The 26,898-nt window shown below is 55.7% G+C and overlaps 3 protein-coding genes across 10 annotated transcripts; 1 reads left to right on the forward strand and 2 right to left on the reverse strand.

Annotated features, from left to right (window-relative positions):
• On the reverse strand, window positions 1–21,738 carry PPFIA3 (PTPRF interacting protein alpha 3). Of its 6 annotated transcripts, none has more exons than XM_020885560.2 (30): window positions 21,511–21,738; window positions 16,489–16,743; window positions 16,131–16,232; window positions 15,590–15,754; window positions 15,163–15,237; window positions 14,618–14,692; window positions 14,083–14,304; window positions 12,919–13,065; window positions 12,696–12,830; window positions 12,048–12,131; window positions 11,792–11,923; window positions 11,291–11,353; window positions 11,077–11,156; window positions 10,653–10,797; window positions 9,913–10,106; window positions 8,552–8,774; window positions 7,327–7,490; window positions 7,090–7,217; window positions 6,344–6,437; window positions 5,915–5,996; window positions 5,075–5,275; window positions 4,361–4,423; window positions 4,167–4,193; window positions 2,907–3,082; window positions 2,401–2,498; window positions 2,030–2,205; window positions 1,874–1,942; window positions 1,470–1,641; window positions 863–934; window positions 1–730 (listed from the first exon to the last, which is right to left on the reverse strand). In XM_020885560.2, the coding sequence occupies exons 2-29, from the start codon at window positions 16,726–16,728 to the stop codon at window positions 876–878; spliced, it is 3,591 nt and encodes a 1,196-aa protein (XP_020741219.2). In that variant the 5' UTR covers window positions 16,729–16,743; window positions 21,511–21,738; the 3' UTR covers window positions 1–730; window positions 863–875. The 6 variants fall into 6 exon arrangements, with proteins under 6 accessions (XP_020741219.2, XP_020741218.2, XP_020741216.2 ...); XM_020885559.2 differs by having other exon boundaries at window positions 1–791; XM_020885557.2 differs by having other exon boundaries at window positions 1–934.
• A 297-nt stretch (window positions 21,739–22,035) lies between these two features.
• Window positions 22,036–22,664, forward strand: C20H19orf73 (chromosome 20 C19orf73 homolog). The gene is given in 4 exon segments (XM_070451577.1): window positions 22,036–22,145; window positions 22,245–22,305; window positions 22,307–22,522; window positions 22,524–22,664. Coding segments are annotated over 4 exon segments (528 nt in total).
• Window positions 22,665–22,755: 91 nt separating this feature from the next.
• On the reverse strand, window positions 22,756–26,391 carry LIN7B (lin-7 homolog B, crumbs cell polarity complex component). Of its 3 annotated transcripts, none has more exons than XR_002312434.2 (6): window positions 26,308–26,391; window positions 25,765–25,883; window positions 25,410–25,481; window positions 24,462–24,671; window positions 23,138–23,367; window positions 22,756–22,859 (listed from the first exon to the last, which is right to left on the reverse strand). XR_002312434.2 is itself a non-coding variant. In XM_020885569.2 (6 exons), exons 1-6 carry the CDS (start codon window positions 26,342–26,344, stop codon window positions 22,838–22,840), a joined length of 624 nt encoding a protein of 207 aa, XP_020741228.1. In that variant the 5' UTR covers window positions 26,345–26,391; the 3' UTR covers window positions 22,756–22,837. The 3 variants fall into 3 exon arrangements, 1 of the variants encoding a protein (XP_020741228.1); XR_002312433.2 differs by having other exon boundaries at window positions 23,134–23,367; XM_020885569.2 differs by having other exon boundaries at window positions 23,204–23,367.
• Between the last annotated feature and the right edge of the window lie 507 nt (window positions 26,392–26,898).

Here is a 26,898-nt window from a genome sequence, read left to right on the forward strand (position 1 = left end):
TTTTTGAAACAGTTCTCTTTACCCGTGATCACTGAGTGACGCCTGGGGCAGGGAGGCCGACCAAGAGTCGGGGGCGAGGGCTCCCCCACCGTCCTTCCTCCCCCCACGCCACGTCGCCCAGTGGCATCGTGGAAAGAGGATTCTCCCATGCAAACCCCGGAGCCGGAGCGGAACGGGGAGCGCAGTTCTGCACCCCGTACCACCGGGGCACGGACACGGCCACAGCACGGGGGGCGGAGGGGCCTCGGGGACACGAGACACTGGGGGGAGAGAGGGAACCCCGCCCGCAGCTGACCCCAGGCACCGGCGACGGGAGGCGGCGGGGCGGGGCTGAGTGGCACAAGGGGCGAGGCTTTTAGCAGCGAGTCCTCCCTCCCCTCCTTCCGGACGAAGAAGGAGGACTTGGGCCCCGCAACTGAGAAGAAAGAGGAGGGGTCAGCCTCTCCCCGCATGCGGCCCGGGAGGGAAGCCCCGCCCCCTTCCCGCGGGGGAAGGGCACCCATCTCCCATCGGAAACAGATCAATAAATTACAAAGTAGAGGAAAGGGAGGCGGAAGTTTGGGGCGGGATTTCTTCCTGCCCTCTTCTTCCCCCCTCTCAGTCCAGTGCATGTGGTTTGGTCCAGGCCCAGTCCATTTGTGAGGCGGGGACCAGCATCCCCCGTTCGTCTGTACAGATGGTCCAGTCCGCGGCGCGAGCTCCCCAGTAAACTCTCCCCGGCGAGACCATACTGTGGGCAGGAGGGGAAACAGCCCAGCCTCTGAAGGGTTCTTCCGTCCGAGTGAGGTCACCTGCATTGACGCCAGGCGTGAAGATCCACTGTGCCGCCCCGATCCCAAAGATCGCCCAGTACGATCCTCACCTGGAAGCCTACACTAGCAGGAATAGGTCCGGACAGAAACGCCATCTGCCCGGGAACTCCCAGAAGTCTGGCCTGGAGGGAGAATGAGCATTGGTTCAGCAAAGCGCAAAAGCCCCCCCGCGCGCGCGCGCGCACACACACACACACACATCGGCCCAGTGACAATTGGTTCAGTAAAGCGCACACACACCCGCCCAGTGAGCATTGGTTCAGTAAAGCGGGCGCGCACACACACACACCCGCCCAGTTCCTCCTCCACCCAAGCGTCCTCCCTTGGATTCCCCCTCCGGAGAAGCCAACAACCGCCTGACTCCCTCCAGGCCAGTTTCCATTCCTTTCTCAAAGCCTCAGATTCCTTCAAAATGCCCCCAGGTGACACTGGACGAGTTCATTTCCCACCCAGAAAAACGGGGTATGATGGGATTAATCCATTCCACACCCTGAGGAGGGAGTTGGCTTGTTGGAGCGGTCCATTTGTCGTGGGTGGGGAAAAATGGACTAGACCATCTCAGAACCCAGGGAGGATGCTGGAATGTGGAGATGGTCCCTCCCCCGACATCTATGAAGGGGAGGGGAGCAGAGGCTGTCCCATTTGGGATCCGCCCACCTTCCGGCTGCAGCTTGCGGAGAGGGAGCCCCGGCGAGCCTAGAGCCCCTGCTGCGGCCGAACGAAAGTTGGGGGGCAACATCTCAGCTGAGTCGGGGGTTACGCCTCGGAGGTCCTTCTCTCGGAACATCTTCCGCCAAGATGGGGAGCGGCTGAAGGACTTGGCACTGTCCTAGGTATAGGGGTGCAGCCAGCTAGTGAGGGACTAGGGCCGCGTTCCGACTTCGCACCTCCTTTTGACCCCACCCCTCTCCCGCTCCCTACGTTCCTTTAGCCCCGCCCCTTCCCTGGCACCGCCTCCAATCGCGACTCCTTGGCCAAGTCAAGCCCCACCCCTTCAGCTGCGAGCCTAGAGGGGCCGCTGGGAGTGTGGAGTACCCTATGCTTGCTGCTGCTGTGCCCACCTCATCCAGCCGCCTGTCTGTGCCCAAGGAAATGAGGTTGCTGAATTCCTTCTCCAAGAGCTGCCGGGCCTGCAGGGGAGAGGTGGGAGAGAGGCTGCAGCGTGCAGTCTGCAAAATGGGGATGCCCAGTGTGCCCCGGGCCCGGCGGCAGCTCACCTGCGCATTCTGCGTGGGGATCTGCAGAAGCAAGGCCAGGTCGGAGTAGTCGAAGGTCTCGTCCAGGGCGAGCAGTGCCCCGTGCACCCCGCTCTCCGTGAGGTTCGTGGCGAATTCCTTCAGGCCCAGCCCGGACACCCAACCCATGACCCGCTCATTGGACCACACCATCACGTCTGGGGATGGAAGGGACCCTCAGTTGCACCCTTCCTGGGGCCTGGCCCTTCTCATTTATCCCATATCTCCAACCCCATTTCCTCTTCCTATCTCCACCCCGTCTCTCCTGGCCTCCCTCCCCTTCCCTGTTTATGCCTCCTCCAACCCTGTCCCAACCCCCCCCACATGGCTCCCAGGTCTACTTTTCTACTCACCTCGGATCTGGGTCTGACTCTCTTCCCGCCTCCGCTCCAAGTCCTTCCGGTCATAGTTGAGCCGTTTCAGGCACATGATCCCATAATGCAGACTCACCCTGAGTAGCAGAGAGCGGAGTCACAGAAGAGCCCCCACAACCCCAGTGACTGTTTTCCCTGTTGCTTGTGGTTTTCTGGGAGAGGCTGGGGAATTGCTCCACTGGATCTGTTCTATTGATTGCTGACCTTCCCAGGAGCCGGGATATTTTTTAAAAAGCAGTTCCTGTTAGCCAACCTGTAAGGGGTATGGGGTCAACTAGCCAAGCTGTCTCAGGACTTGGACAGTTCCTAGTGGGTCATCTTAATGAGTGGAAGGGGCACAGGAGTCTGGATTTCCTAACAATCCAGGCTAAAGAACCAAAGATAGTCCAAGATGAATTCCACATCACTGGTCCTATTTGCCACAGACTCTCTAGAAGTGGGGGCCTCCCCCACTTGGACTATTGCCACTAGCCAGGCAACCTCACCTGTGAAAGCTGTCCACCATCTTGAGCTGGCCCCGGAGCTCCTTCTTGTTAAGATGATCTAACATTCGGGCATCCACCAGCGACTCCATGAAGTAGCTGCGGTACTGGGGCAGCCCCAGGCTGGGCAGCCAGTCGTTCCCCACCCATTCGTGGTTCATGTCGCCATATGCCAGGATCTGGGGCCGTGGGCAGGTGGGGGAGCAGTCAGGCCTTCTGACCCCTTCCCATGTGTGTATGAAAGGGTACAGTCCAACCCCCTCTCTCCCAAATCCAAGGCTGTTCTTTCTCCATCCCATAGCGGGACAATGGCCAGTCTCTGCTCAGGACAACGGGCAATCCAAAACTGTTTCCCTCTCCTTCATAATGACCTCACAGACCCTTGTCTACTCGAAGCATCATTATCACTTGAGAACTTGCTGAAATGCGGAATCTCAGACCCTAGGCTACTGAATGGAAATCCTCATTCTCACAAGAGCCTCAGGTGATGTGAACAGTACATTTAAGAAGTACTAGTCCAAAAAAAAAAGGAAGTACTAGTCTAGCATCGTCCCAACTCAGAACAATGGATCAGTCCAATATCACTGCTCCTCCAATTCCGCACAACAGATTCTTCCAGCATAGCTACCTCCCCAACAAAGGACAACGGATTCATCTACCACTCTTGCGCTGTCCCAAAACTACTAGCCCGATGCTACATCTGGCCCAGGACAATATTCTGGATCCACCCCAAGTCCTTCACTCCTTCCAGCATGAGGAAACAATCCATACCTTGGGCTCTTGGAAACAAAGACCCAACATAGCTCCTCTACCTCAGGTGAGTTCATACCTCTTGCTCTCTTGAGAATAAAATGTACCTCCTTCTACCCAACTTCTCAGCCTGATGTACCCCTGCCCAGCACACCACCCCGCCCCAAATGCTCTCCCTTTTGCCCCAGTACAGTGGAACAGCCCCACTTCCCTCTGCCGTAGGGCAAAGAGCCGCTCAGTGTTTCCCTCTAGTTACAGCAATAAAACAGCCCCTGAACCCGCGCAACCAACCATAATGGGATGACCCGTGCACCACTGACAATGGAACAGTCGGGCTTCTACACCGACCCCACCAAGCCACAGTGACAGCCCAGAGCAGAGCTCCGCGCAGCGCCCCCCGCGGTGAGGATGGAATGCTCCGGCGAGGGGCGGGGCGGGGCTCGGAGAAGGAGGGGCGTCCATGCAGCGTGCATAGCCTGTTCATGCGCCCACGACCCGCCCCGCGCCCCCTACCTGCTCCCAGCTGATCTCCTTGGTCTCCTGACCAGTTAGTGGGAAGAGGGGAGAGAAGGGGTGGGTTAAGGGGCAGGCGGAGGAGGGCGGGAGGGACGAACGGACGGACAGACAGCCACAGACTCACCCGCCACCCTGCCCCTGCCCAGGGAAAGTTAGTGCCACCCCCAAGGCCACCGGCAGGGGGCACTCACAGGCTTGGTCGTCGCGGTCAGGGACTCCATCTCCTCGTGTGTCATCCACACGTTTCCTGTGGACTGAGGGGCGAGAGGTGTTAAGGAGGTTGGGAGAAAGCTTCTGGACAGGGGAGGGGGAAGACAGTCGTGCTCCTGGAGGAGCCGAATTAGCCATGGGAACACATAATTTCCTGTATGGAACAAAATGATAAAATATTAGAAGGCAGTAAATGCCAAGGGGTGAAAAAAAATATAGGTGTTGGTGTATGATGGAGCTGGTGACTGGTTTAGCTGTTGAGTTAGGGAGGCCTCTTGGAGGTGGTGACATTTGAGCTGAGACCTCAGGGATGAGTAGGAGCCAGCCTTGGAGGTAAAAAAGAAGGACGGATGCTCCAAGAAAAGGGAGCAGCAAGTGTCAAGGAGCAGAGTAGAAAAGGAGCTGGGGAAGGGGCCCCTCATCATGGAACTTGTAGAGAACCATATGAATTTGGGTTTTTCTCCGGGATAGGATCCTTCTGCTGCGGTGTGTAAGACAGACTGAGGGTTGGAAGTAGAGGGGAGGCAGGGAGACCTGAAGGGTGTCCCACCCTCAGAGATAATGCAGGTGAGAGACTGTGCAGAGCAGGGTGTATCTGACAAGACAGAGCTAGAATGAGCGGACTCAGGATTGTCTACTCTGAGGACGGTAGATGGGGCCTACAGCAGGGGCTGGCATTGGCCCTGGACACTCACGGTGCGAGAGGAGGCAGGAGCAGAGGGTGAGGTGAGTGAGACCATCTCCTGGATGGCAAGGCGCAGCTTGAGCCGGTGCAGTGGGTTGCTGATGCCGATCTCACGCTGGATCTCCGTGTCTGACAAGTTGGCCATGATGGCACCACTCTTGACATTGGCCCGGCAGGCGGCCACGTACCATGCAGGCATGCCTACCCATAGCTGGACCAGAGGGAGAAAGTGGGGGGGGGGGGGGGAGGTATGAGACAGAGAGACAGAGATATATCACAGGAGAAATGGGAGAAGGCCAGAAGGAAAGGGGGAGAGGGAGACAGAGAGGTGGGGAAAGGCAAGTGGGGAGAAACAGAAAGACAGGAGTGAGGCAAAGAGATGAAGAGGCAGAGAGAGACACAAAGAGATGAAGGAGGACAGTCAGACGGGTGAGCCCAGAGTCAGAGGGGAAAGAGAGAGATGGGGAGAGACAGAGATGAGAGGCAGAGAGGCGGAGAGAAAGAAGCAAAATACATTGGGAGAGAGACATGGGAAGAAATATGGGGAATGACAAAAACACAGAGATGAGGAGAGAGGCAGAAAAATAGAGAAAGAGAATCCCAGAGACAGAGGCATGGGAAGACACAAAGAAAGAGACAACAGGACCAAGATGGGCGTGGTGAGGGGTGAGGGGAGAAGGGGGAAAAAAAACAACAGGAAGGTCCACAAGAAACCTGACCCCTCCCAGGGCCTCACCCCCCAACTCCCTTCCCCTGACACCTCTGGGCGAGGAGGATGGCACAGGGTCAGCCATCCCCCCAGTCAGAGGGATTGGGGATGAAGAGTCAGGACATTTCTGGACCCCAGTACCTCTAGCCAGGAGACCACAGTGGGCCCATCCCAAGCAGCAAAAGGCAGGCCCTGACGGCAGGCCTCTTCCAGAAGTTCATGCCTGAAGAGAGAGGGCCATGGCAGGAGGTCTCAAGGGTAGAGACACCTAGCCCTCTCGGATGGCTCCCTTCACCAACTGCTCCCCCCACCTCCACAAAAACAACTTTTATGAATGTAGAATACATGGCAGAAGGTTAAAAACAGAAACACGTGACTCTTTGTAATCCCCCTCCCTCAACACACATGTACACACACACCAAACAAATGAAAAGAGAAGGAAAAAGAAAAAGCAACCCTCTAGGAGTTCCCAAATTTCCAAACAAGTTCAGGATCTTGAACACCCCTTCCCAGAATTTTCTTACTTATGACCAACCCTCCCCTGCACACACATCACACACCCACACTCACTTCCTCTTGTTCCTTCGGTCCTTATCTCCTGGGCCCGTCAGCTTGGCTAGCCCCAGAGGGTCAGTGGCCAGTGTCTCGTCTGAGGGTGTTCCAGCTGGAGGCAGGGAGGGGCCAAAATTTGGAGAGCCTCAGAGGGGAGGCAGAATCTTTGATGCTGGGGGGTTGAAAAGGATGCCAGGAAAGCAGAGGCCCAGAGGGATTAGTAAATGAGGCCACACAGAGGGAGCGATAAAACCACACAGGAACCAATGTCACCTCCTAGGCAAAGAATTGGAGAAATCCCCCAAATAGAGCTGATTCACTGGACTGGCCTTGGTAAGGTGGCAGGGGTATGCTGCTAAATACTTAACAACTGGCTTCCTGGGGAAGAAGAGGTATTTCCTGATTGGTAGCATTTGCCAATTTCCATGGTGTAAATAATCCCACCAATTTCAGGCCACAAAATGTGATGTCAAAGCAGCTCATAAAATTTCTGAAAATTTGACTAACTTGGATTTCACAAGTCAGACAAGCAATTTCCACTCTATTTAAAAAAACAAGTAAATGAAATAAAAAATTCATTTGTCCAACAGTCACTCAGGCAGGCCTCAGAGTGCCCTTCTTGCCCCTTCTCCTCCCAACTTCTGCCAAGGTTCCAGTGCTCAAAATGCATTACCAAATGATTGTGGACAGGGTTGTATGTCAAGTGAATATGTAAAGAAGGAGGAAGGAAGGAATAAAAAAAGGGGGAGGAAATCGGGACTCACCCAGAGAAGAGCTGTCCCGACCTGGTGGTCCCATTCTCCCCTTCTCCTTCTTGCCAAAGAGACGGCCTATGGATGACTTGATGCTCTTCTTCTTGGGAGCTTTGTGCAGGGAATCTGGGGTGCCCTCACTGGGTGAGCAGGACAGAGTGAAGGTAGATCCCATCTCTAGTCTTTGTTCACTCCCATCTCCTCCTCCCAAACAAGTCCCTCCCTGTCTCGTCCCTTATTCTTACTGACCTTCCCCGTGATGGCCCTCCGTCCTCCAGGGATCCCGCCTGCAGTGCCAAGGCTTGCGTCATTCTCTCAAGGCGGGCAGAGCGAGGAGTGGGAGGTGGGGTGTCTCCTGGGATTGCCGGCCCCTCCCCTCGGGGAGCCACAACTTCCTCCTTAGGGACATGGTTCTGTAGAGAGGCAGAGTTGCTACACTGAGTCGGAGGGATCATGTTGGGGGCTCCTCATTAATTGGGAGGTATACCAGGTGTCTAGGATACCCCTGATTTGGACTATCACTTCTAGAGATAGGATAGATTAAGTGGGAGTGAATTGCAGAAATATAAAGGCAATAACTGCAGTCCCTCTGGAGCTTGATGAGCCCATATTTCTACTATCTTAGCTTCTGGTGTCAGGAGTGGGATCTGCTCAGTCTCAAGGAAATCTAATGAGTTACAAGTTCTGAAAATAGGAAAGCTGAGTTTAAGGCAATAAAACAGGGTTATAGCTCTTGTGCCTGCCTCTAAGGTCAATTCTAGGCTATCATGATATTTCTCAAATGTATATTTAGTCACAGAATATATATATATTCTGTGGTCAGTGGTTAAGTGGTTAAGACTTGGTGCTCTCATTGCTGGAGCCCAAGGTCTGGTTGGAGAACTAAAATCCAGCAAGCTGCATGACATGGCCAAAAAATAAATAAAAATCCTATGCAGAAATATAATGCCTAAAGTAAGTAAAAGTAGAACAGATCTGGCTAAAGTACAAGTTAGGGTTCAGGAATCCGGTGACTCAGCCTCCCCTTTGCCCCCTTTTTTAAATTTTAAAAATTATTTAGTTTTAGCTGCACTGGGTCTCCATTGCTGTGCATATGCTTTCTCTAGTTGCAGTGAGCACGGGCTACTCTTTAGTTGCAGTGCATGAGCTCCTCATTGCAGTGGTTTCTCTTGTTGTGGTGCATGGGCTCTAGAGCACAGGCTCAATAGTTGTGGTGCACAGGCTTAGCCTCCCCCCAGCATGTGAAATCTTCCTGGAGAAGGGATCGAATCCATGTCCCCTGCACTGGCAGGTGAATTCCCAACCACTGGACCACCAGGGAAGTCCTCCTTTGCCCTTTGAGTTGAGCTTTTAGCAGAAGCTAAGGTTGCTATCATTGGTGTGATGATTATTGTTGCTGTTTGTTAGGGAGCCCTGTTTATGACCTCCCACCACCACCACCACCACCAAGCTGAGGAGACTTAAGAATACTCACAGCTTTGTCGGTGCCCTCACGGGCAGGGCTAGGGGGTGCCAGACGGGGTGTTGAGTGGCCAGAGCTGGGAGGGGAGGGGCTGGCAAGGGTAGAGGTGGTGAGGGAGGGGGGCAGTGAGCAGCTACTGCGGTAGCGGCCCAATGAGTCCAGGCCAGAGCCTGACACCCGGCTCTCCAGCTCTTCTGCCCTTTGTTCTGTTGTCTCCTTCTCCTCTTGGATTAACCTGAGGAGGCAAATGGGGAGATGGGATGAGAGGACGGAGGCAGGCAATAGGAGAGGGAGCCTGGGGGGACTTCCCTGGTGGTCCAGAAGTTAAGACTCCATGCTTCCAATGCAGAGGATGCAGGTTCAATCCCTGGTTGGGGAACTAAAATCCCACACGCTGCATTGCACATCCTAAAGGGGGAGTCTGGGGATCCCAATGGACCAGGAAGGCTTGATGGAGCAAAAGTAATTCTGGGGAAGACACAATGAGATCTTGGTGGATCCCTGATGGCTTCACAGGGTCCAAGGGAGTCAAGGGATCATGCTACACTCGGCAGGTCGTGGAAAGATTAGGGATGACAGGATGACCAGAGTGTGCCTCAAGATGACCCTGATGATGACCAGGTAGCTCTGGAAAATCATAAATGGATGACCCTGGGCAAGAGGTCAAGTTCTAAGGAGGACAGAAAGAGCAAGCTCACAATAAGAGAAAGGTGAGATCAGGGACTCTGAAGTCAATCTGGGATCTGGGAAGGTCATAGAGACATTTGGTGAGAGTCAATATCTCCAGTCAGAACGAGTTGGAATGGAAGATGGTGGTCAGGTTGATGTGTTTGCTGGGGCCCATGCAAAGTGTGTTATCAGAGAATTGCTAAGAATTGCTGGGGAATCCAAGTAGACTTTATGTGAGGGGGGAGTCTTAATAAACTGAGGATTTTTGTTTTATCAGGTAGAAATTCTTGCTATCTAGAGTCGAGGTTCTTAAGGTGTTTAGGACTGGGGACCTCGTGTTGAGATGCTTAGGGTACCAGGAGTCTCTGGGTAATGGTTGCTTGAAGTCATGAAAGCTGTGATATAATGGAGGACTCTTGATGGATTGGATTGGATTTTGATTTTTGGTATCTGAGGATGCAGTCTTGGGTATTTGAGGAAATTGTGAGTACTGTTTGGGGGGGTGGGTGGTGTATAATGCATAAATAGCACATAGGAGACTTCCGGGTATTTCCTCAGGGATTCCCGAATAGTGTTGGGCTGGGAGAATTCCTTGAGGATGGTTAGGAAAGGAGTTGGGCTTAGGTATTCAGATCAATCTCCAGAGCTAGAGGGGCTGTGGACTTAGTTCAGGTAGGACGAGAGACAACTGGGCCAGTGCTCACTTGATCTCTTTGTTGATGGCCTCCAGCTGCTCCTGAAGCATGATGGCCAGTGTCTGAACATCAGCCTGCCCGCTGGGGGACAGCAACTCAGCTCCAAACATCCCCTCGGCCTCCTCTTCATCTGAGCCATCCAGCTCGCCAGGGAATGGAGGTGGCATCGACCCCGCAGGGGCAGACCTCTCCCACTCCTGTCTCTGTGTGAAGACAGAAGGATGACAGGTGGACAGGGGCCAAAGGTAGATGCTGGGTCTTCCCTCACTGCTTCTGACCTTTCCCACCCTCTATGACCCTGCCCATGTCCGCTGACACTAACTGCCCTCACCCTGTGATCCAGTCCCCACAGTTTCCCAAGCCCACCTTTCTTTCTTGGTGGGTCCCGTTTTTTGATCACCCCTGACACCCCCCCACAACCTCCCCTGAGTCCACTGTTTCCTTTGACCCAGCCCACTTCTCTTCTTCACTTAGCCCCATCCATGCTAGGATTCTACACCTTGCATATCATCTCCCCAAAAACCCTCTTCCCAGCCCATCATTCCTCTAAAGTTCTCACCAGGCAGCAGGACATCCACATGAGGAGACATCAAGGCAAGTGGGGATGATGGAAGAAGAGAAGACAGTGTGGGTCCAGGAAACCTTACTTCTCAACTAGTCCCCGCCCAGAGCCCTGCATACTGGGCACCACCTCCTACTACTGCCCTCCCAGGCCCTGCTCAGCCCAGGCCCCAGAAGTGGCTGCTGACCTTAGAGGGCTCATCCTTGACCCCTGACCAGCGGCCCCTCTTGCTTGCTCGGCCACTGCCAGCCCCATAGGGGTCCAGGTGGGCGCCAGAAGGTAAGGTGGGTGCCTGAGAGTAACGGAGCTCCAGGGCACTGCCAGGGAGGGATCTGTGGGCACAGAGAGGGTGGAGATCAAGGGGTCAGGAAAAGGAAATAGAGGTCAGTGGTCATGTGGAAGGGCTTGGGGTCGGAGGACTGGAAAAAGGATCTTGTGTTAAAAAGTCAGGAAAAAAGGGTCTGGGGCCAGAGATCATGAAGTCAGGGGTCAAAAATAAGAGGGGCCGGTGGAAGTCTCAGGCAGAAAGGGAGGGGGATGGGGAGACCTGGGAAGCAGAAGGGATGTGCTTGGCCAAGGGGGCCCCGTGGACACGGTAAAGTTACTGTCACCTGGAGTAGGACGATGGTGGCCTCCCCCGAAGCTGGTCAATCTCCATCTGCATCCGCTCCATCTCAGCCAGGAGCTGCTCCTGGGGGAGGAGGTTGGAGAGGCCAGGTCAGAATCTGCCCCCTTCTGAGATCGGCCCCCTCCCAGCCAGGCTGATTCCAACCCCAGCAACGCCTGCTCTGTTTCTCTAGCCCTCACCCCCAGGCTCCTCCCTACCTTGTTGAGCAGCAGCTCATCCTGAAGCTTCTTCATGTTGGCAATCTCCTCACTTAGTGAGTTCTGTAGGGGAACAGGGGTGCAGTGAGGGACCTGACCCTGGAAGCAGTTTCCAGTGCATAGAGGCAGGCCTGAGGGGACCCCCAAGGGTAATGGGTAAGCTGGAATGGTGAGCTGGAGGGGAAGAGGGTTGTGAAGATGCTGCTGAGGAGGCGGGAGTCTCTGGGACCCCAGAATTCAGCATCCTGTGTAATTTCAGTGGATTCAGAGTCTGAGGGTCCATAGGGTTATAGGCTTGGGGAAACACCAAGAATTCAGGGTATAGGTGCCCCAGAATTCAGCCCTAGGGTGCTCGGGTGAAACAGTGCTGGTCCCAGCAATACACAGTCTGTCAAATTCGAATTCGGGATGCCTAGATTTGGGAAGATCTCATATAATGGTTTGGGGAAAGACCTGGGGCCCCACGATTCCAGGTTATGGGAGTCCTAGATTGGGGCACACCTTCTCCTCCAGTGCCCCCATGCGCTCCTTGAGGTGAAGCTGCAGTCGTTCGTTGGACTCGCTCAGCAACTTGTCCACTGTCTCAGACAGCCGCTTATTGTGGTCATCATTCATCTTCTCCCGCTGCCGGGCCTGCCCAGAGGAGAGCAGGGCACAGGTACTGGAGCCCTGAGCACTGCCCCTGCTCCCAGCTCCCACCCCCTTCAGCCCACCCCCTCATCTAAGGCTCATCCCTCAAGCCTCAAAGCCCCCTCACCCGCTGCAGCTCCTGGTTCTTCTCCTCCAACTGGGCCTCCAGCTGCCGAAGCCGCTCCTCAAAATTCCCATGACGTTCCTCAGCCTAGAAGTTGGAACCCATGGCATCTGACTGTCCCACTAGGACCCGGTCAGGCCCCAGGCCCCACCTCCTCCATGGCTGGCTTCCAGGCCCCGCCCCTGGAGCTCCAGGCTCCTCCCCCACAAAACTCCAAACCTTGCACTTGAATCTCAAGCCCTGCCCTCTTCTATAAGCTCTGTCCCCTTCTCATTTCAGGTCCCACCCATCCTTTTAGTCCAAACTAGAAAACACCCCTGAGTCAGTTAGATCCTCCGGAGGAGGAAATGGCAATCCACTCCAGTATTCTTGCCTGGAGAATCCCATGGACAGAGGAACCTGGCAGGCGCTACAGTCCATAGTGTTGCTGAGTCGGACACGACTGAAGCGACTTAGCAGAGACCACCTCCCACCAAACCTCTAGGCCCTTCCCCCATTCTAAGTCACATCCCTTTCTAGATCCCAGGCCCTGCCCTTTCCATCTGAATTCAGGCTGTTGGTCTTCAACCCCTCCAGACTCCAGGCCCCGCCTTTTCTAAGCCCCTCCCCTTCGCCCCAGGGACTCAAGGCCCCTCCCCAGGCCGCCCTCACTTTATTGAGAGCCGCCACGCGCTGGGCCAGCTGGGCCTCAATTTCTGGCAAGGTCTCTGCCTTCTGCAGCGTCTGCTGCAGCTTCTGCTTGGCATCGTCCAGCCACTCGGCCAGCTGACGGCTCTTCTCTTCACTCTGGGGGACACAGACAAGGGGAAAGGAGGAGCTTGGTCATATGGGCCACAGCTTCGCCCCTACCGCCCCTCCCCGGCTGGGCCCCCACCTGTCGGTACAATGACTCTTTGCTGGCCAACTCGTTTTCCAACTTGTCGTTGGCGTCGTGCAGAGAGGTGGCCTCACGCTGGGCACTCAAATAGCGCTTCTCTAGCGTTGTGATCCGTTCCTCCATATCCTCCCGCTGTGCCAGCGCCTGCAGAGGTGACAAAGGACGGCGTGGACTACAGCTCTCAGAAGGTCCTGTGGGTTGCCTAGGCTTAGAACCTCAATTCAGGCACCCCAGGGTACACTGGGAAATGAAGTCCCTTGCCATCAGGGCGTCAGAAAGATGGAACCACACCTGCCAAGAGCTCCTGAGAATAGCCAACGTTACATTGCCTGCCCTCTGCCACCTGACAGATAAAATGGTGGTACAGCGCCTCCCATAAACTTTTGGGACAGTATTGGCTTATCATATGGATGACCTAAGGCCCAGGGGATGGAAAGTCTCCACTCTTCTTGGCCCACTCAAAAACCCAAGTCTTACATTTTTCGGCAACTTCTGGCACAACTTGGATTTAGAATCACAGAGCAAATGCCCTAGGGTCTCACAGAGAACAAAAGTCCCTTCCATCTGGGAGGCAACATCTGCCAAGACCTCCCAAGGTAGCACAGGTTTATAAAACCAGAGAAGGTGTTCCAGGGTCTCATGGGGAATGGACTCCTGCCTAGAAGTTGGTGTGGTGGGACCACACTTACTAATAAGCCCTTGGGCCATCCACACTTCAAATCCGAGGTAAAAGCCCCAGTGGATGATGAAAACAAAAGTGCTCTCTCCTCTTTCTCATTCGGGGCTTTAAAGAATCCATGCCCTACATTTCTCAGCAGTCCCTGGAGCGTGGGAGTTAAGATCAAGGATCCTCAGCCAGGATGGGGTGAAATACAGCCAATGGAGTTCAACTAAGAGGTGGGAGAGAATTTCCCAATGGTAACATAAAAACTACAACCAGATACTGGATGACTACCATTTATGTGCCATGTACCAACTCTCTGACAAGGGCCATAAATCCATTTAACAGGTGAGGAAACAGGCTCAGAGAGGAGAAGAATCCGCACTCATTGTGGACTGAATCCAGGTTCATGAGTTCTGTGACTATGGGCAGAGGGGAGCAGGGAGGGTTGGGGGGGGGGGCAGGGACAGAGGGCAGCCCAGCAGGGGCTCCGGCCTCACCTCCTTGAGGTCGCGCTGGAGCTTGGCGTTAGCTTCCTCGGCCTTACCCAGCTCGCGGTGGGCGGTGCCCAGCTCCTCCTCCAGCTGACTCATCTGGCGGCACAACACCGCCAAGCGCTCCCGCAGCTGGCACACCTCTGCCCGCTGCCGCTCCAGGGCCTCCTCCAGCTCCGCCGTGCGCCGGTTCGAGTCCCCACCAGGACCCAGGCCATTGGCAAGAGTCTGGAATGGGGACAGTGAGGGAGGAAGGCACAGAACTCAGATTGGGTAACACAGAGATAGAATTCAAAGAGAAAGCTGTCGGGGGTGAGAGGGAATCAAAGATCAGTTAAGGGCCATGGGAATCACAAATTTAGCTAGATGACCTGAATCAGAGGTCAAAGGTCAGCTAGAGTCTGAGGGATTCAGATGGCCTAGTGTCTGTGAGAATCATACCAAACATTAAAGGGACCACCACAAAGTCACGGGGCTGAGTAGGACCACAGGGATGGGGGCCAGTGAGGAGCAAGGAGACAGAAAAACGCCCACCTCTTACCTGCCCATCCCCATCCTTGCCGGGCTCCTCTAGCCCTGACCGGCGCCTAGACAGCTGCTCTCGAAGGTTCAGAGTCTGGCAACAGGAAAGGGAGATCAGGGTGAAGGGGGTTCTACAACCCCCGTTTTACTTCCCACTGGCTCTGGTCCTGCTGGGGCCACACTTATACCATAGTCTACCCTTAAGCCCCGTGTCCTCATATCTCTCCTTAGCCACCCACCAGAGAGGAAGCCACCCTTAATCTTAACCCTAAGGTTAAGTCCTTGTGCCCAGACTTACCCCACCCAAACATTTCCTACGAAGTCGGTTCTTTCCCTTAGCCGCCCCCAGCCCTGCTTTTCTCCCTAGTCTCACTGTCACAGAGCGGTCCTCCACTCCCCTTAGTCCTGCCCACTGAATTTCATCTTAGAAACCCGGTTCTCCACAGCCCAATCCTACTGGTCCTGTGCCCTAGTCCTGTCCCCAGCAGATTCCAGGACCCACCCAATCGGCTCCACCCCATTGGTAGTTCACTAGTCCCGCCTCCTTCTTGGCCACACCCCCACCTCCTGATTGCTCAGCTCCAGCTCTTCCTCTAGGACTGCCACCCGCTCCAGTGCCATTCGCAGCCGCTCTCGGACCTGAGGATGGGGGCAAGACCGAGTGAGATGGAGATCAGACCCGATCGAGGACAGCTGATGCAGAACACCTTGGGATGGATCTGACAGGACGACATTATCATTCCTCTATTTATAATAGGTGTGCAGCCCCAACCAGCTAGTAAGGCAGCTTCACACTGGTATACCCTATCCCATTGCTTTTTTTCTATTATCAGGTCTCTGTCTGCAGTAGTCTGTTTCAATTTCAAGACAGTCAACATTCTTCCCACTTGGGCTATCTCCAACCAATCACAGCCAGAATTTCTGCCATTCAAGACAGCCCCAGCCGACCACAGGTTTCTGTTCTACATGCAGTCTCTTCTGATTCTCATACCTTCTCATCCAGCGCCTTGTGGTGCTCGAAGAGGGATTTTAGAGCCTTGAGTACCTCCACCTCGGAAGAGACCCCGCCCGGAGACTGGGCCTGGCGTTTTACCACGGTCATGCGCAGTGACCTCTCGTGCCTGGACACCAGGCATTCCAGGTGTTCTAGGAGAAGCTACAAGGATAGAGCACCGGGCCAAGGAAAAGTGTCAAGGGAAGAGAGGCAGAGTGCAGGAAGAGGATTCAGACAGGTGGGGCAGACACAGGGAAGAAGTGGAGCCAAGTAAAGAGGTGTGAAGAGAGACAGGTCCGGAGAAGAGAGGGATAACGGGTCGGGGGTGGGGCGGTCAGGAAGAAGTGGTACAGAAAATGAGAACAGTTTTGGAGATAAGGGAGGGGACATGAAGAAGGAGGGGACCAGAGGAGACCCGCCCAAGTTGTGGAAGCAGGAAGAAGAAAGGAAGGCAAGACTGGGTATAAAAAGATGGGTCAGGCTTTAACACCCAAGGCTCCGCCCACCCCGCTTAAGTCCCGCCTCCAAGACGCCTCACCCGAGTATTGTTCCGCTCCGCCTTCAGCTCCGCAATTTCTTCCTCCCGTTCCAGTAGCTGTTCCCGACACAAGTTCAGCTCCTTCGTCAGAGCCGCAAACTCCTGTCCAGTGATGAGCAGAATTGTACAATCAAATCAATCCTTTCCCCATCTCCCTCATCCCAAAGGACTGGGAGGTTAGTAAGTCCCTCCCCTCTCGGCCAAGTCCCGCCCCTTCAAGCGACCTAGGCCCCGCCCATCACAGGCAAGCCCCTCCTCCTCTAAAGGGTCAGGTCCCGCCCCTTCCTACCGCCCTCCCCCTTGCCCTCGCGAGCCGAGGCCCCGCCTCCCTCAGGCCCCGCCCTGGCCCCGCCCAGACCTGGGGCAGCGCGATGCTGAGCTGGCGCTGCAAAGAGTCCTTCTCGTGGCCCAGCTCGCGCAGCCGCAACTGCGCCGTAGCAAGCCCGTCCTGCGCTTCGCGCAGCGTCTCCAGCAGGCGCTCGCGCTCTGTGAGCATCGTGACCATGAGGCGCTCCAGCTCGCCGCCAGCCTCGTCCGGGCCCAGCGCCGAGCCCCGCCGGCCATCCTCGCTGATGGTGGGCATCACCTCGCACATCATGGCGGCGGTGCTGGCCTGCGTGTACCGAGAGGGGGCAGGGAACCGAGAGCGGCTTCGTCAAAGCGCAGGCAACGAAACTGAGGCACGGTCACTGGGATACTACATAGTGAGAACTGAGGCTAGACAACCCAAGCAACTGCACAGCAGAAACGGAGGCCCATCCATTCCGATCATGGTGCAAGATAAATGGAAACCCAATGCTCTCAGGAAACCAGACCTAGGTGAGAGCACTTGGAGAAACTGAGGTCAGACTTCATCTGACAACGGGCAGCAAATCTAGACTCAGCCTATTAAGAGAAACAAAGGCCGAGTGACCCACTCCCTGAGAGAAAGTGGAAAGCTTGGAAGCCCCTCCCCTCCCACCCAAGGGCTTCCCAGGTGGCTCAGTGGTAAAGAATCCACCTGTCAATGCAGGAGACACAGGTTCGATCCCTGGGTGGAGAAGATCCCCTGAAGAAGGGAATGGCAACCCACTCTAGTATTCTTGCCTGGGAAATCCATTGGGTCCCACAAAGTCGGACATGACTGAGTGCACAGGCACTCCCTTCCAGTCCATATCCCACCCTTGCAAGGGGCTCCAGCCCCGCCCATCACTGGCACTGTGGGAAAATCAGTCTACCTATTCTGGCCCTGCTGAGAATTCCCTTCAACCTCACTGTATGAATGAGAAAACTCAGGCCCAGGAGAGGGAGACTATGTTTTCAGGAGGTCACAAAATCAGGGGTCACAGGATGAGGTCACTGGTCATATACAGGGGTCATATACAGGGGTCACCTGTATAATGTCACAGGAATGGTCCTCAACTGCTCTTCAGCCCAATTCCTGCCTCCTTCAACTGCCCAGATATCTAGATATCTAGTTACAGGAGAATCTAAAGACTCACTCCAGGCAGAAGGAAAAAAAGATGGCATGGACCATGCTAGCCATTTCACACTACACAGGAATCCTCGATCCAGCTACTTCTTCCCTCAGGTCACAGGAATCTAGGTTCCCCTGTCCCTTCTGTCCCCAGAGAGAGGAGTCTGAGCCTCCATCCTTCTCCTCCCCAGACCCAGAAGTCAGAGACCAGATCCCTCTCCTTCCAGGGCACAAGAGTCTGGGCTTTCAATCTCCAACTGTATACCCAGAATCTCAGCCTTCAGATTTCTCTTCCCTCGGAATCCAGGCCCCCAGGACCCAGGAGTCTGGGTGCATGAGCCGTGGGTGGGGATGAAGGGAGCTCTCCTGAGACACTCCTCCTGCTCACATCAGGTCAGACGGGTCTGGCTGGCCCAGCCGAAAGCAGGAGGGACTTTCACTCTGTTTTCTCCTTTCTTTCTCTCCCTTCAGACAGAGGAATAACCGGTTCTGAGTGGATAATTCCCAGCCCCACCCAATATTTGGACTATATCTACAGCCTGGGACTGGAACCTTGGACTCCAGGGAGGAGAGGTAGGGACTGAGAGCCTCAGGACCTGGGAGAGGAGGCAACTAGGTGCCTGTACCCTTGGGTCTTTGAAGAGGTATATCTAGGAATCTAGACATCTGAGTCCCAACAGAGAGGTCAGATTCAAGAAAATGTTTGTAAGAGAGCAAGCCAGCCTTATGTAAAAAATCAGCATGGTATCTAAAACTCAGAACCTACTAATGAGATGCAGCTAGGGATGTTTTCAGGAGGCTGCTCTAGAACTTCAGATTCCCTGAGAAGGAAACAAAACTCAGCAAGGTTAACTGTAGAATCTAGAAAGACACAGTACAGCATGCAGAAAGGATATATGCTTCCACATTTACAATGTGCTTGGGGTAAGAGCCTCACATGGGACCAAATAGAGGGGCATATTCTGGAACCCAGGTCTAGAACCTTGAACTAGAGAAGAGCAATCCAATAACTTAAAAGAGTGTCTGGTTCACCCTAGAACCCCAAACATAGAGGGGAGGGTGATGATATCTAAGGACAGACCTAATGCAGTGCTTAACAAACCTAAGTTAGAAGACATAAACAAGAACTCAGTACCTACCAGGTACGAAAGTATAACACAGAATATAGCAGAGGTCACATTCTTGGTTTCTTCATGTGTCTAGATAATGTTAGAACTCAAAGGGCAGAATATTTGCTCTAGAATTCAGAACATGCCCTGGAGCAAAGAAAAAAACCTAGAAAATAGCAAGAAGTTTGCCTGGAATTGCCTGGGGGAGAATGCTGAAGGAGGCATTCTGGTAATTGAGAATTTACTGGCATAAGGAATGAGCTGGCAAAGGAGGTGGGGGTGGGGGTGGTGTGTTCTAGAAATGAGGACATTTCTAGGCTGAAGACTCCAGAACAAGAGAGAGACTAGAGCATGTTTAGAATGCTGAAGTGGCAGATGGAAGAAGCCCACAATCCACCAGGGGACAAGTTCTGAGCCAAGGTCACACTAGGGGAAAAGATAGAGAAGGTGGGGATGGATGGGCTTAGAATACAGAACCTGAAGAAGGAAGGTGCAGTATAATCCTGGGGACTTAAGACTGTAGAACTGGATGGTATTTGAAATAAGGAGGTACAGGGACTTCTCTGGTGGTCCAGTGGTCAAGACTCTGCCCTTTCACTGCAGGGGGTGTAGGTTCAATCTCTGGTTGGGGAACTAAGATCCTGCATACCTCACAGCACAGCCCAAAAATAAATAAAATGAAATACGGAAGCATATTCTAGAACTGATAGCACAGTTTGGAGAAAAGCTAGAGCCCATAAATGGAACACACACACACACATTCTAGCACTGAGAATGCCCCTGGGAAAAGAACAGAATCTAGAATAATGCCAAGGATGTGGCTAGAACCTAGAACACACCCAAAATGAAATTTTAAAAGAAAATAAGGAAAGACTGGCTTCTTAAAAATTGGAATATGTCAGGAATTACTTGGCGGTCCAGTGGTTAGGACTAGGCACTTTCACTGCTGGGGCCTGGGTTGGATCCCCGGTCAGGGAACTAAGATCTGTGGGGGAGGAAGTGAAGCGGGGAGGAAGGAACATGTCTAAGGGGAGGAAAGTGGGATCAGAATTTGGCTTGGGAGCACTGGCTAGAAATTTGAATTTACCTGGGGAACATCATGACTCGAATTTAGCATCTAACCTAGAATTTAGAACATACCTTGGGTGAAAAAGGAAGAGAGATGTTCACTGGGAGTATTCTAGGATTTAGAAAGAATTCCACGAAGCACTGCCAGGGTGCCTGTTTAGTTGGAAATATGGAAGACAATTCCAGATCACGAAATGAACCTAGGTCACAGAGCACATCTGGAGGAAGGGATATATGCTCGGCTTATCAGTCTGAGAATGTACTTGAAGGATGGGGCATCATGATATGAAAAAATCATGATGGGGTGCTGGAAGCGTCTCAAGAACCTGGGTCTCAGGGGAAATATTGGAAACCCCAGGAAGTCCAAAATCTGAGATGATATGGGGATGAGGCAGGGGTTTTTCAAGGCCACCAGAGTTGATGGGCAATAGTGAGGCTGTAGGGTCTTGGGTTCCTAAGAGTAACAGCTGAACAGCTAGATACTTCGGAGGTCACAGTTGGGGGACTGGACTCCTGAATCTTTGTGGAGGCAAAAGACAGGAGATGGAAGTTTGGAGCCTGAGTCCTTGTTGGAAGGAAGGGCAGGGGTAGATGACTTTGATGGGCAGTACAGAAGATGGGTTCTGAACTCCTGGGTCACTGAGGGGAGGCAGAATCAGGGACAAGGCATCTAGGTTTTCAAGGGGGAGGACAGGCAGAAGCCAGAGAATTGCATTAAGAATTGCATTCTGAGCCCCTGAAAGGGAGGAATCATGGCGCCTGAATCCCTAAGGAGGCAGATGCTGGGGTGCCAGGAGGCTGAGTATATTTATTGGAGGGGAACAGAGCTTTGAACTGGGTCTCTAAAGGGGGCAAAGGCTGGGAAACTGAATTCTTTCCTGGAGGGGTGAAGGCTACCAGCTGGGGCCTCTAACCAGAGGAAGTGAGGACTGACAAGGCACCCAGAGCCGGGTAGGATCTGGATCCCCGGCTGCCAAGATCCCTAAGGTGGACCAGGCAAGAACATTCAGAAGCTCCGACTCCTCAAGTAGCAGCTGGGGTCACTGCAACTGGGGTGCTAAGGATGGGGCCAAGAGCCTGGCCAGCGGAATCCTGAGGCCCAGGCGCCCAGGTCGGGGAGGGCCTGGGTATTCCCAGGTCAAAGGCGCAGCGAGGGGGATCCCCGCGCCGCCGGCGCCCCCTCCCCGGCGGCGGCAGCAGGAGATGGGGGAGGCAAGGCTGCCGAGAATGGTGACCATGGACAGCTCCAGAGCGGGCCTGTGTCCAGGGCGGCCGCTGAGCCGGCCTGGACTGAGGGACTCGGCCAGCTGTACAAGCCGAAGGACCGGAGATGGGCTGACTGGGTCCCCGAATGGGGGACTATGCGGACAAGACCGGGGGAGGGGGGGCCAGCGACTCTAGCTGGGGGAGTCTGACACAGCCTTGGTCGGTGTCGATCTCCCAGGACTGGGCCCAGGAGGAGGATCTTGGTCCAGAGGGGATTCCCGGGGCTGACCTGGGAAATTAAGGCTCCTGGGCCCTGGAGGAGGCGCAAGGCAGCAGTACGCCTGGGATCCCAGGGTTCGGTTGGGGACTCTGAGAGCCGGGAGGGACACGCCTGAGTCTCTGGGGTCGGGCTGTGAAATCTGGGCTGTAAGGTCCTCGGGGAAGGAGAAGAGAATCCAGGTTCTCGGGGAGGCGGGGGAAGCTCGGCGAGGGGTCCCCGGGGTGGGCGCTGCCAGGAGGGCCGGGCTGGGCTCTTACCTACCTGGTCCGCGGCGGCTGCGGGCGGAGCTGGGCTGCAGGAGGGACGTGGGGGGTGGGGTGGGGGGACCGGGCGGGGCCCCTGGCGGCCGCCGGGGCCCGGATCTGTAGCTCTGGAGCCCTGTCTCCGCGGCTCGCGCGGGCTCCGCGTCTCTTGCTCCGGCTTGGGCGCTGGGGACCCCCTCCCCTTCACCGTCTAACAGCCCTTTACCCCCTAAAATAGCCCCCTGCCCCTGTCACCGTTCAGCCTCCCCCCGCGAGGCCGCAGCCGCCAGATCTAGGGGTGCTCACCAGCGCCCCCCAAATCCCACCTTCCCCCGCCAAAAAAATTCCTCCTCCCTCCTCCCCCCAGCAACCAGCGCTGGGGCGGTTGTGGCTCCTTTAACAGGAGACTGACAGACGGCGCCGAGTGGCCAATGGGAGGTGGTGTCGGAGCCGGCCGGCGGTTAAGCCACGCCCCCGCGCTGCCTGGGAGGGGTCGCGCGGGCGGAGAGCGGGAGGCGGGGCTAAGGCGGGTCGGCCAATAGGCATGCGGGGTGAGGCGGCTGGGGCGGGAGGCGGAGCCCGGCATGGGGATGATGTCACCTGGAGCGAGTGGCGCCCGGCGTGGAACGCCAGTCGCGACCCCGGATTCCGGCGGTGGCGCGCGCCTGCCCTCGCGCCGCACGGGACAGGAGGGTTGGACGGGCGGCGAGGTGGGAGTAAAAGATAGCTTTTAAGATGGGGCGGCTCCCGGAGACACGCGCTCGGGTTATAAGGTGGGGTGAATGCCTGGTCGGCGAATGCACCTTAGTCTGCACCCCCTGAGCCCGCCTCGGGAACTGCACGTGGCACCCCCACCTCCCGCGCAGACTATTGCGCGGCCGGCACGGCTCCCCCGGCGGACTAAGCTAATGGTTCGCTCCGCCCCGCCCACACAGAGGCCGCCCACTGACTGGCGCGTTTCAGGACTCCTCTGTCAGACCAGCTACACAGAAAGGGGGCTTGGCTTCCGCCCTCAGAATCTCAGAAGGGTTGGGGGGAGTTGTCTTCAGCTCTGATCCCGCGCTCAGACCCAGACCGGGTCCCAGCCTCTATCCTGGACTTATCGCCAGGAAGCCGGCCAGCCTCTGTCTTCGGACCTGGCAAAAGCTCTCAAGTTCCGCTCTCAGACCCTGAAAAGTGTCTGGTCTCGACCTCAGCTTCTCTCCCTTCTCCCACATCTCCAGACACTCCGACCCCTGGATGCAGGACAGACACAGACACTCAATGAGGGTCAAAGATCTTTAAATAAGGAGTTGGTGACAATAAATACTGTACAGGGGAGGGGGTGAGGGTCCAGATCTGTGGTTTCAGCCTCGAGACTCCAAGGACCTAAAAGGAGGGTGAAGAGAGGGGAGCCAAGCTCAGCAGAGGGGACAGGGGTAGGCATGGGAGAGAGCCAGGATTGGGGTTCCAGAGCCAAGAGCCCAGGGAAGTGGGTTGAGGGATTCCGAAAAGAGCAGGTTCCCCATCTTGGGGTGGGAGTGAGCTAAGTAGGGGGCCCCAAGGTAGTCAGAATGGCTTGGGGTGAGAGTCGGGGTCAAGGGTCAGAATCCCAGGGAAAGGAGCCAGGGCTGGGGGTGGCAATCAGTGTCTCAGAAATTACCGGCCTGGTCTGGGAGTCTGGGGATGAGGGAGGCAGAGGAGCCCCAGGGGTGTGGTGGCAAAGGGCTCACGAGTAGCTCTGATGTTGCTGGCGCCGCCGGGCGGAGCGCATCTTCTCAAAGCGGGCTTCCATCTCCTCCAGCACCCGAGGTGTGTAGCGTACCACCAGCTTCACTGAGCCCTGGGCAGCCTTCAGAAGTTCCACTGCCTTCTCATGCTGCTCGCCCTCAACGCTCTGCAGGGGCCATTCAGACAGCTCATCTTTATCCCCTTCCTCCCTGGCGAAGCCTGATGACCCCCCCGTCCATCCCTCCTGCCCTGTTTTTTGTCCCCACCACCTGGCTCCAGCTCAAACCTCATCCTTGGTGTTCCAGCCTCCCATCTCTTATTCCCCAGAGCCCCAAGGGGGTCCTTCTACACCTCCAGGCTGAGCCTATCCTTCCACTGCTCACAGTGCTCCCAGGCTGGCCCCAACCACCTATCTAGCTCTGCCTCCTTCTCTAACCACAGTGGTTTTAATTATCTGCACGCCCTAGTCCATCAGAATCAAGCCCTTTCTCTTCAGCTCACAGGACTGCAGAGTCACAGTCCCTGCCTACAGTACCTTCAACCTAACACTCTTCTCCACCAACTCCTACTCATCCTTCAAAACCCAACTCGAGGGGACTTCCCTGGTGGTCCAGTGGCTAAGACTCTGTGCTCCCATTGGAGGGAGCCCAGGTTCACTCCCTGGTCAGAGAACTAGATCCCACGTGCTGCAACCAAGACCTGGAGCAGCCAAAACAAACAAACTCAAATGTTCCTTAATCTCCAAAAACATCCCTCATCTACAGTAGTCTGGTGCCACATCTGGCTCTCACAGTGCTCTGTGCTTCCTCATTATCTCCTTGGTTTAGGAGTATTTCAGCCAGAGTCTATCTCCCTCACCCGAGAGGGTGTCCTTGGAGGTAGCAGCAGAGGCCAGTTACTCTCAGCATGTGTGCATGCTAAACTGCCCTCCAACTCTTTGCAACCCTATGGACTGTAGCCTGCCAGGCTCCTCTGTCCATGGGATTCTTCAGGCAAGAATACTGGAGAACGTTTCCATTTCCTTCTCCAGGGGATCTTCCTGACCCAAGGATCAAACGAGGGTCTCCTGTATTGGCAGGGGGATTCTTTACCACTGAGCCACCTAGGAAGCCCCCCAGGAACTCTCAGGGTCTGCAGCAAAGCCCAGAACAGGGTGAGACACAGAGGCAGTGGTCAGTGTGTTCAGTGAATATGAAAAACAGGGACTCTTCTCCCTTGGGCAGATTATGACCCCCAGCCCTGCCTCAGCCCCCAACTCACCACACCATTCACTGACAGCAGCTGGTCCCCACGCTTCAGGCCTCCGTGGCGGTCAGCTACGCCCCCGGGGATGACACGGGAGATGTAGATAGGCGAATTCTGCTCCTTGCCCCCCATGATGTTGAAGCCCAGGCCCTCGTCTGTCTTCGGCAGTTCCACTACCCTGGGATGTGCGTGGCCCTCACTGGCTGTGAAGGCGGCCACCGTGGCCTGGGAATGAGAAAGCCTTGGGAGGTGAGGACCCCCCCACAACAGGCATGCGCATTCCGGTGGAGGCTAGGCCCCTGCCCTGGAGAGGGATTTTGACCAGGGAGCTTTCTTCAAGAATGGGCCGCCTGCCACACAAGTCAACCAAGATCACTCTGTAGTGACAAGATGTCCGTTTTAAGTCACTTTGGACACTTCAGACTGTCAAAAAGAAAGTCTCCGTTTGGTGTGTGTGTGTCTTGAATCTCACTGTTTGCCAATCTCACTTTTTTACAGAGAGAAACAAAGGCCTGGACAGAGTCTCAAGCCTCGACCAAGCAAACAGCATCCAACCGTGGTTTAGTGAGATTTCAGTGTTTAACCCAAACTGTTTTCATCGTGTAAAGGTTTAAAGTTATCTTCTAGTCAGGCATTTCATACTAGTTTCTAATTGTACTTGCTAATTGCCTGGAGAATTCCATGGACAGAGGAGCCCGGTGGGCTACAGTCCATGGGGTCACAAAGAGTGGAACAGGACTCAGTGACTAAAACTTTCACTTTTCACTTTCAAAGATACCTTTATATGACATTGAAGCTACAAATGTGAGATTAATCAGAATACATTATAAATACTAGTAAAGGCGGTAGATAGATATGGCAAAAATCATGAAGGAGGAAAGAGGAATGATTGGCTTTAGGAAGACGCTGAGCTGGACCATGCGATTCAGTGGATTCCATGAGCCATGGGGTGGGGGAGCCTACCTTGGCCGTGGCGTGGGCCCGGATCTCAGCACTGCCGGTGATGTCCAGCGTGTCGTAGAGCTGCTCATACACCTGGTGAGGACGCAGCCCCGCCTCAGGGAGCCGCCAGGCCAGCTCCTCAACACAGGCGTCCAGGCCCGCAGACCCTCCCACCCAAGGGTCCGCCCCGCCCCCGCAACCCCGAAGCGGCGGAAACTACAACTCCCGAAGAACCTATGAGCTGAAGCGCGGGCACCATCCCCGCCCCAGGAGGGCCGCCCCGGTAGCTGCTGGGAGGCGTAGTCCCTCGGCTTGGGGCGACCAGGAGGAGGACCACGGCCACCCGCCCCGTGCCCCGGGGCCGCGGTGCTCTCACCTCCCGGATGGCAGAGCAGAAGCGGCTCTGCAGGACTCGCTGGAGGGCTTGCAGCTTCTGCGGGGGCAGCTCCCCGCTGCGCTGGAGCCGCTCAAGGAGCTCCACCGCCCGGGACACTTCTGCGGGGCGGGGGCGGGGCGCACAGACACACAGAGTCAGAGACGCGAAGACGCAGAGAACACGGAGAAATTGCGGCCAGAGATCAAGTCAGGGCGAACGCAGACCCGGGGAAGAACAGCCGCGTCCTGGCCGGACACCCGCAGAGTCGCCGCGGGTGGCAGAGGAGAGACTGCGGACAGTCGGGCGTCCTGCGTCCCCGGAATCCCCACAGACACACACGCAGAGGTGTGCGTGCAGCGGGCGCCCCCTCCCCGGCCCGCTCGCCCACAGACCCTCCCACACCCTCCGACGGCCGGACTCTCGGCGCCCCGCCCCGCCCACCCCCGCCGGGCCCGCCCACCTGCCCGGGTCTTGCCCGGGGAGGGGCGGGAGATCGGGATGCAGACCCGGGGCCGGGTGGGCAGGGCCGCGGGGCGCGCTTACCCCGCTCCAGCCCCAGCGGCTCCACCAGCGCAGCCATGTCTGCGCCGCCGCTGCGAGGCACCCTCCTGCCGGTCGCCGGCGAGGAGGGCGGGGCTGCGCGAGGCCACGCCCCGGCGACGAGCGCCCCCTGCGGAGGCCGGGCCCGGCGTGCGCGCCTGCCCTCCCGCCTCGGGTCCTATGTCGCTGCCCTGCCCTCAGACCCCATCCGGCTGTTGGGTTAGTGACCCCTCCTATTGCAGCTTCTGTCTGTCTGCACCACCTTCCATCTCATCTGTCTGTTCTGCCCGCCTCACCTGTCTGTCTCCTTTCTATCCGTTTTTTCCACATTCATTGTGGAAAGATTGAAGGCGGGAGAAGAAGGGGACGACAGAGGATGAGATGGTTGGATGGCATCACCGACTCAATGGACATGAGTTTGAGTAAACTCCGGGAGTTGGTGATGGACAGGGAGACCTGGCGTGCTGCGGTCCATGGGGTCGCAAAGAATCGGACACGACCCAGCGACTGAACTGAACTGAGTGAGCTATGTCACACACTGGGCCCAAGATCATGGATACGATGGTGAGCAGGGAAACTAAGCCCACTGCCCTC

Source organism: Odocoileus virginianus, chromosome 20 (genome assembly GCF_023699985.2).
Source record: "Odocoileus virginianus isolate 20LAN1187 ecotype Illinois chromosome 20, Ovbor_1.2, whole genome shotgun sequence".
NCBI classification, from domain to species: domain Eukaryota; kingdom Metazoa; phylum Chordata; class Mammalia; order Artiodactyla; family Cervidae; genus Odocoileus; species Odocoileus virginianus.

Excerpts from the sequence above, each read along its gene's own strand:
- PPFIA3 (XM_020885560.2), bottom strand. The coding sequence starts at position 16,728 with ATGATGTGCGAGGTGATGCCCACCATCAGCGAGGATGGCCGGCGGGGC. Across the intron at positions 4,194-4,360 it reads TGACCGCGACGACCAAGCCT|GAGACCAAGGAGATCAGCTG; the intron begins GTGAGTGCCCCC and ends CTAACTGGTCAG. Across the intron at positions 2,499-2,906 it reads ATGGTGGACAGCTTTCACAG|GGTGAGTCTGCATTATGGGA; the intron begins GTGAGGTTGCCT and ends TCTGCTACTCAG.
- LIN7B (XM_020885569.2), bottom strand. The coding sequence starts at position 26,344 with ATGGCTGCGCTGGTGGAGCCGCTGGGGCTGGAGCGGG. Across the intron at positions 25,884-26,307 it reads GCCGCTGGGGCTGGAGCGGG|AAGTGTCCCGGGCGGTGGAG; the intron begins GTAAGCGCGCCC and ends CCCGCCCCGCAG. Across the intron at positions 24,672-25,409 it reads GGGCCCACGCCACGGCCAAG|GCCACGGTGGCCGCCTTCAC; the intron begins GTAGGCTCCCCC and ends TCTCATTCCCAG.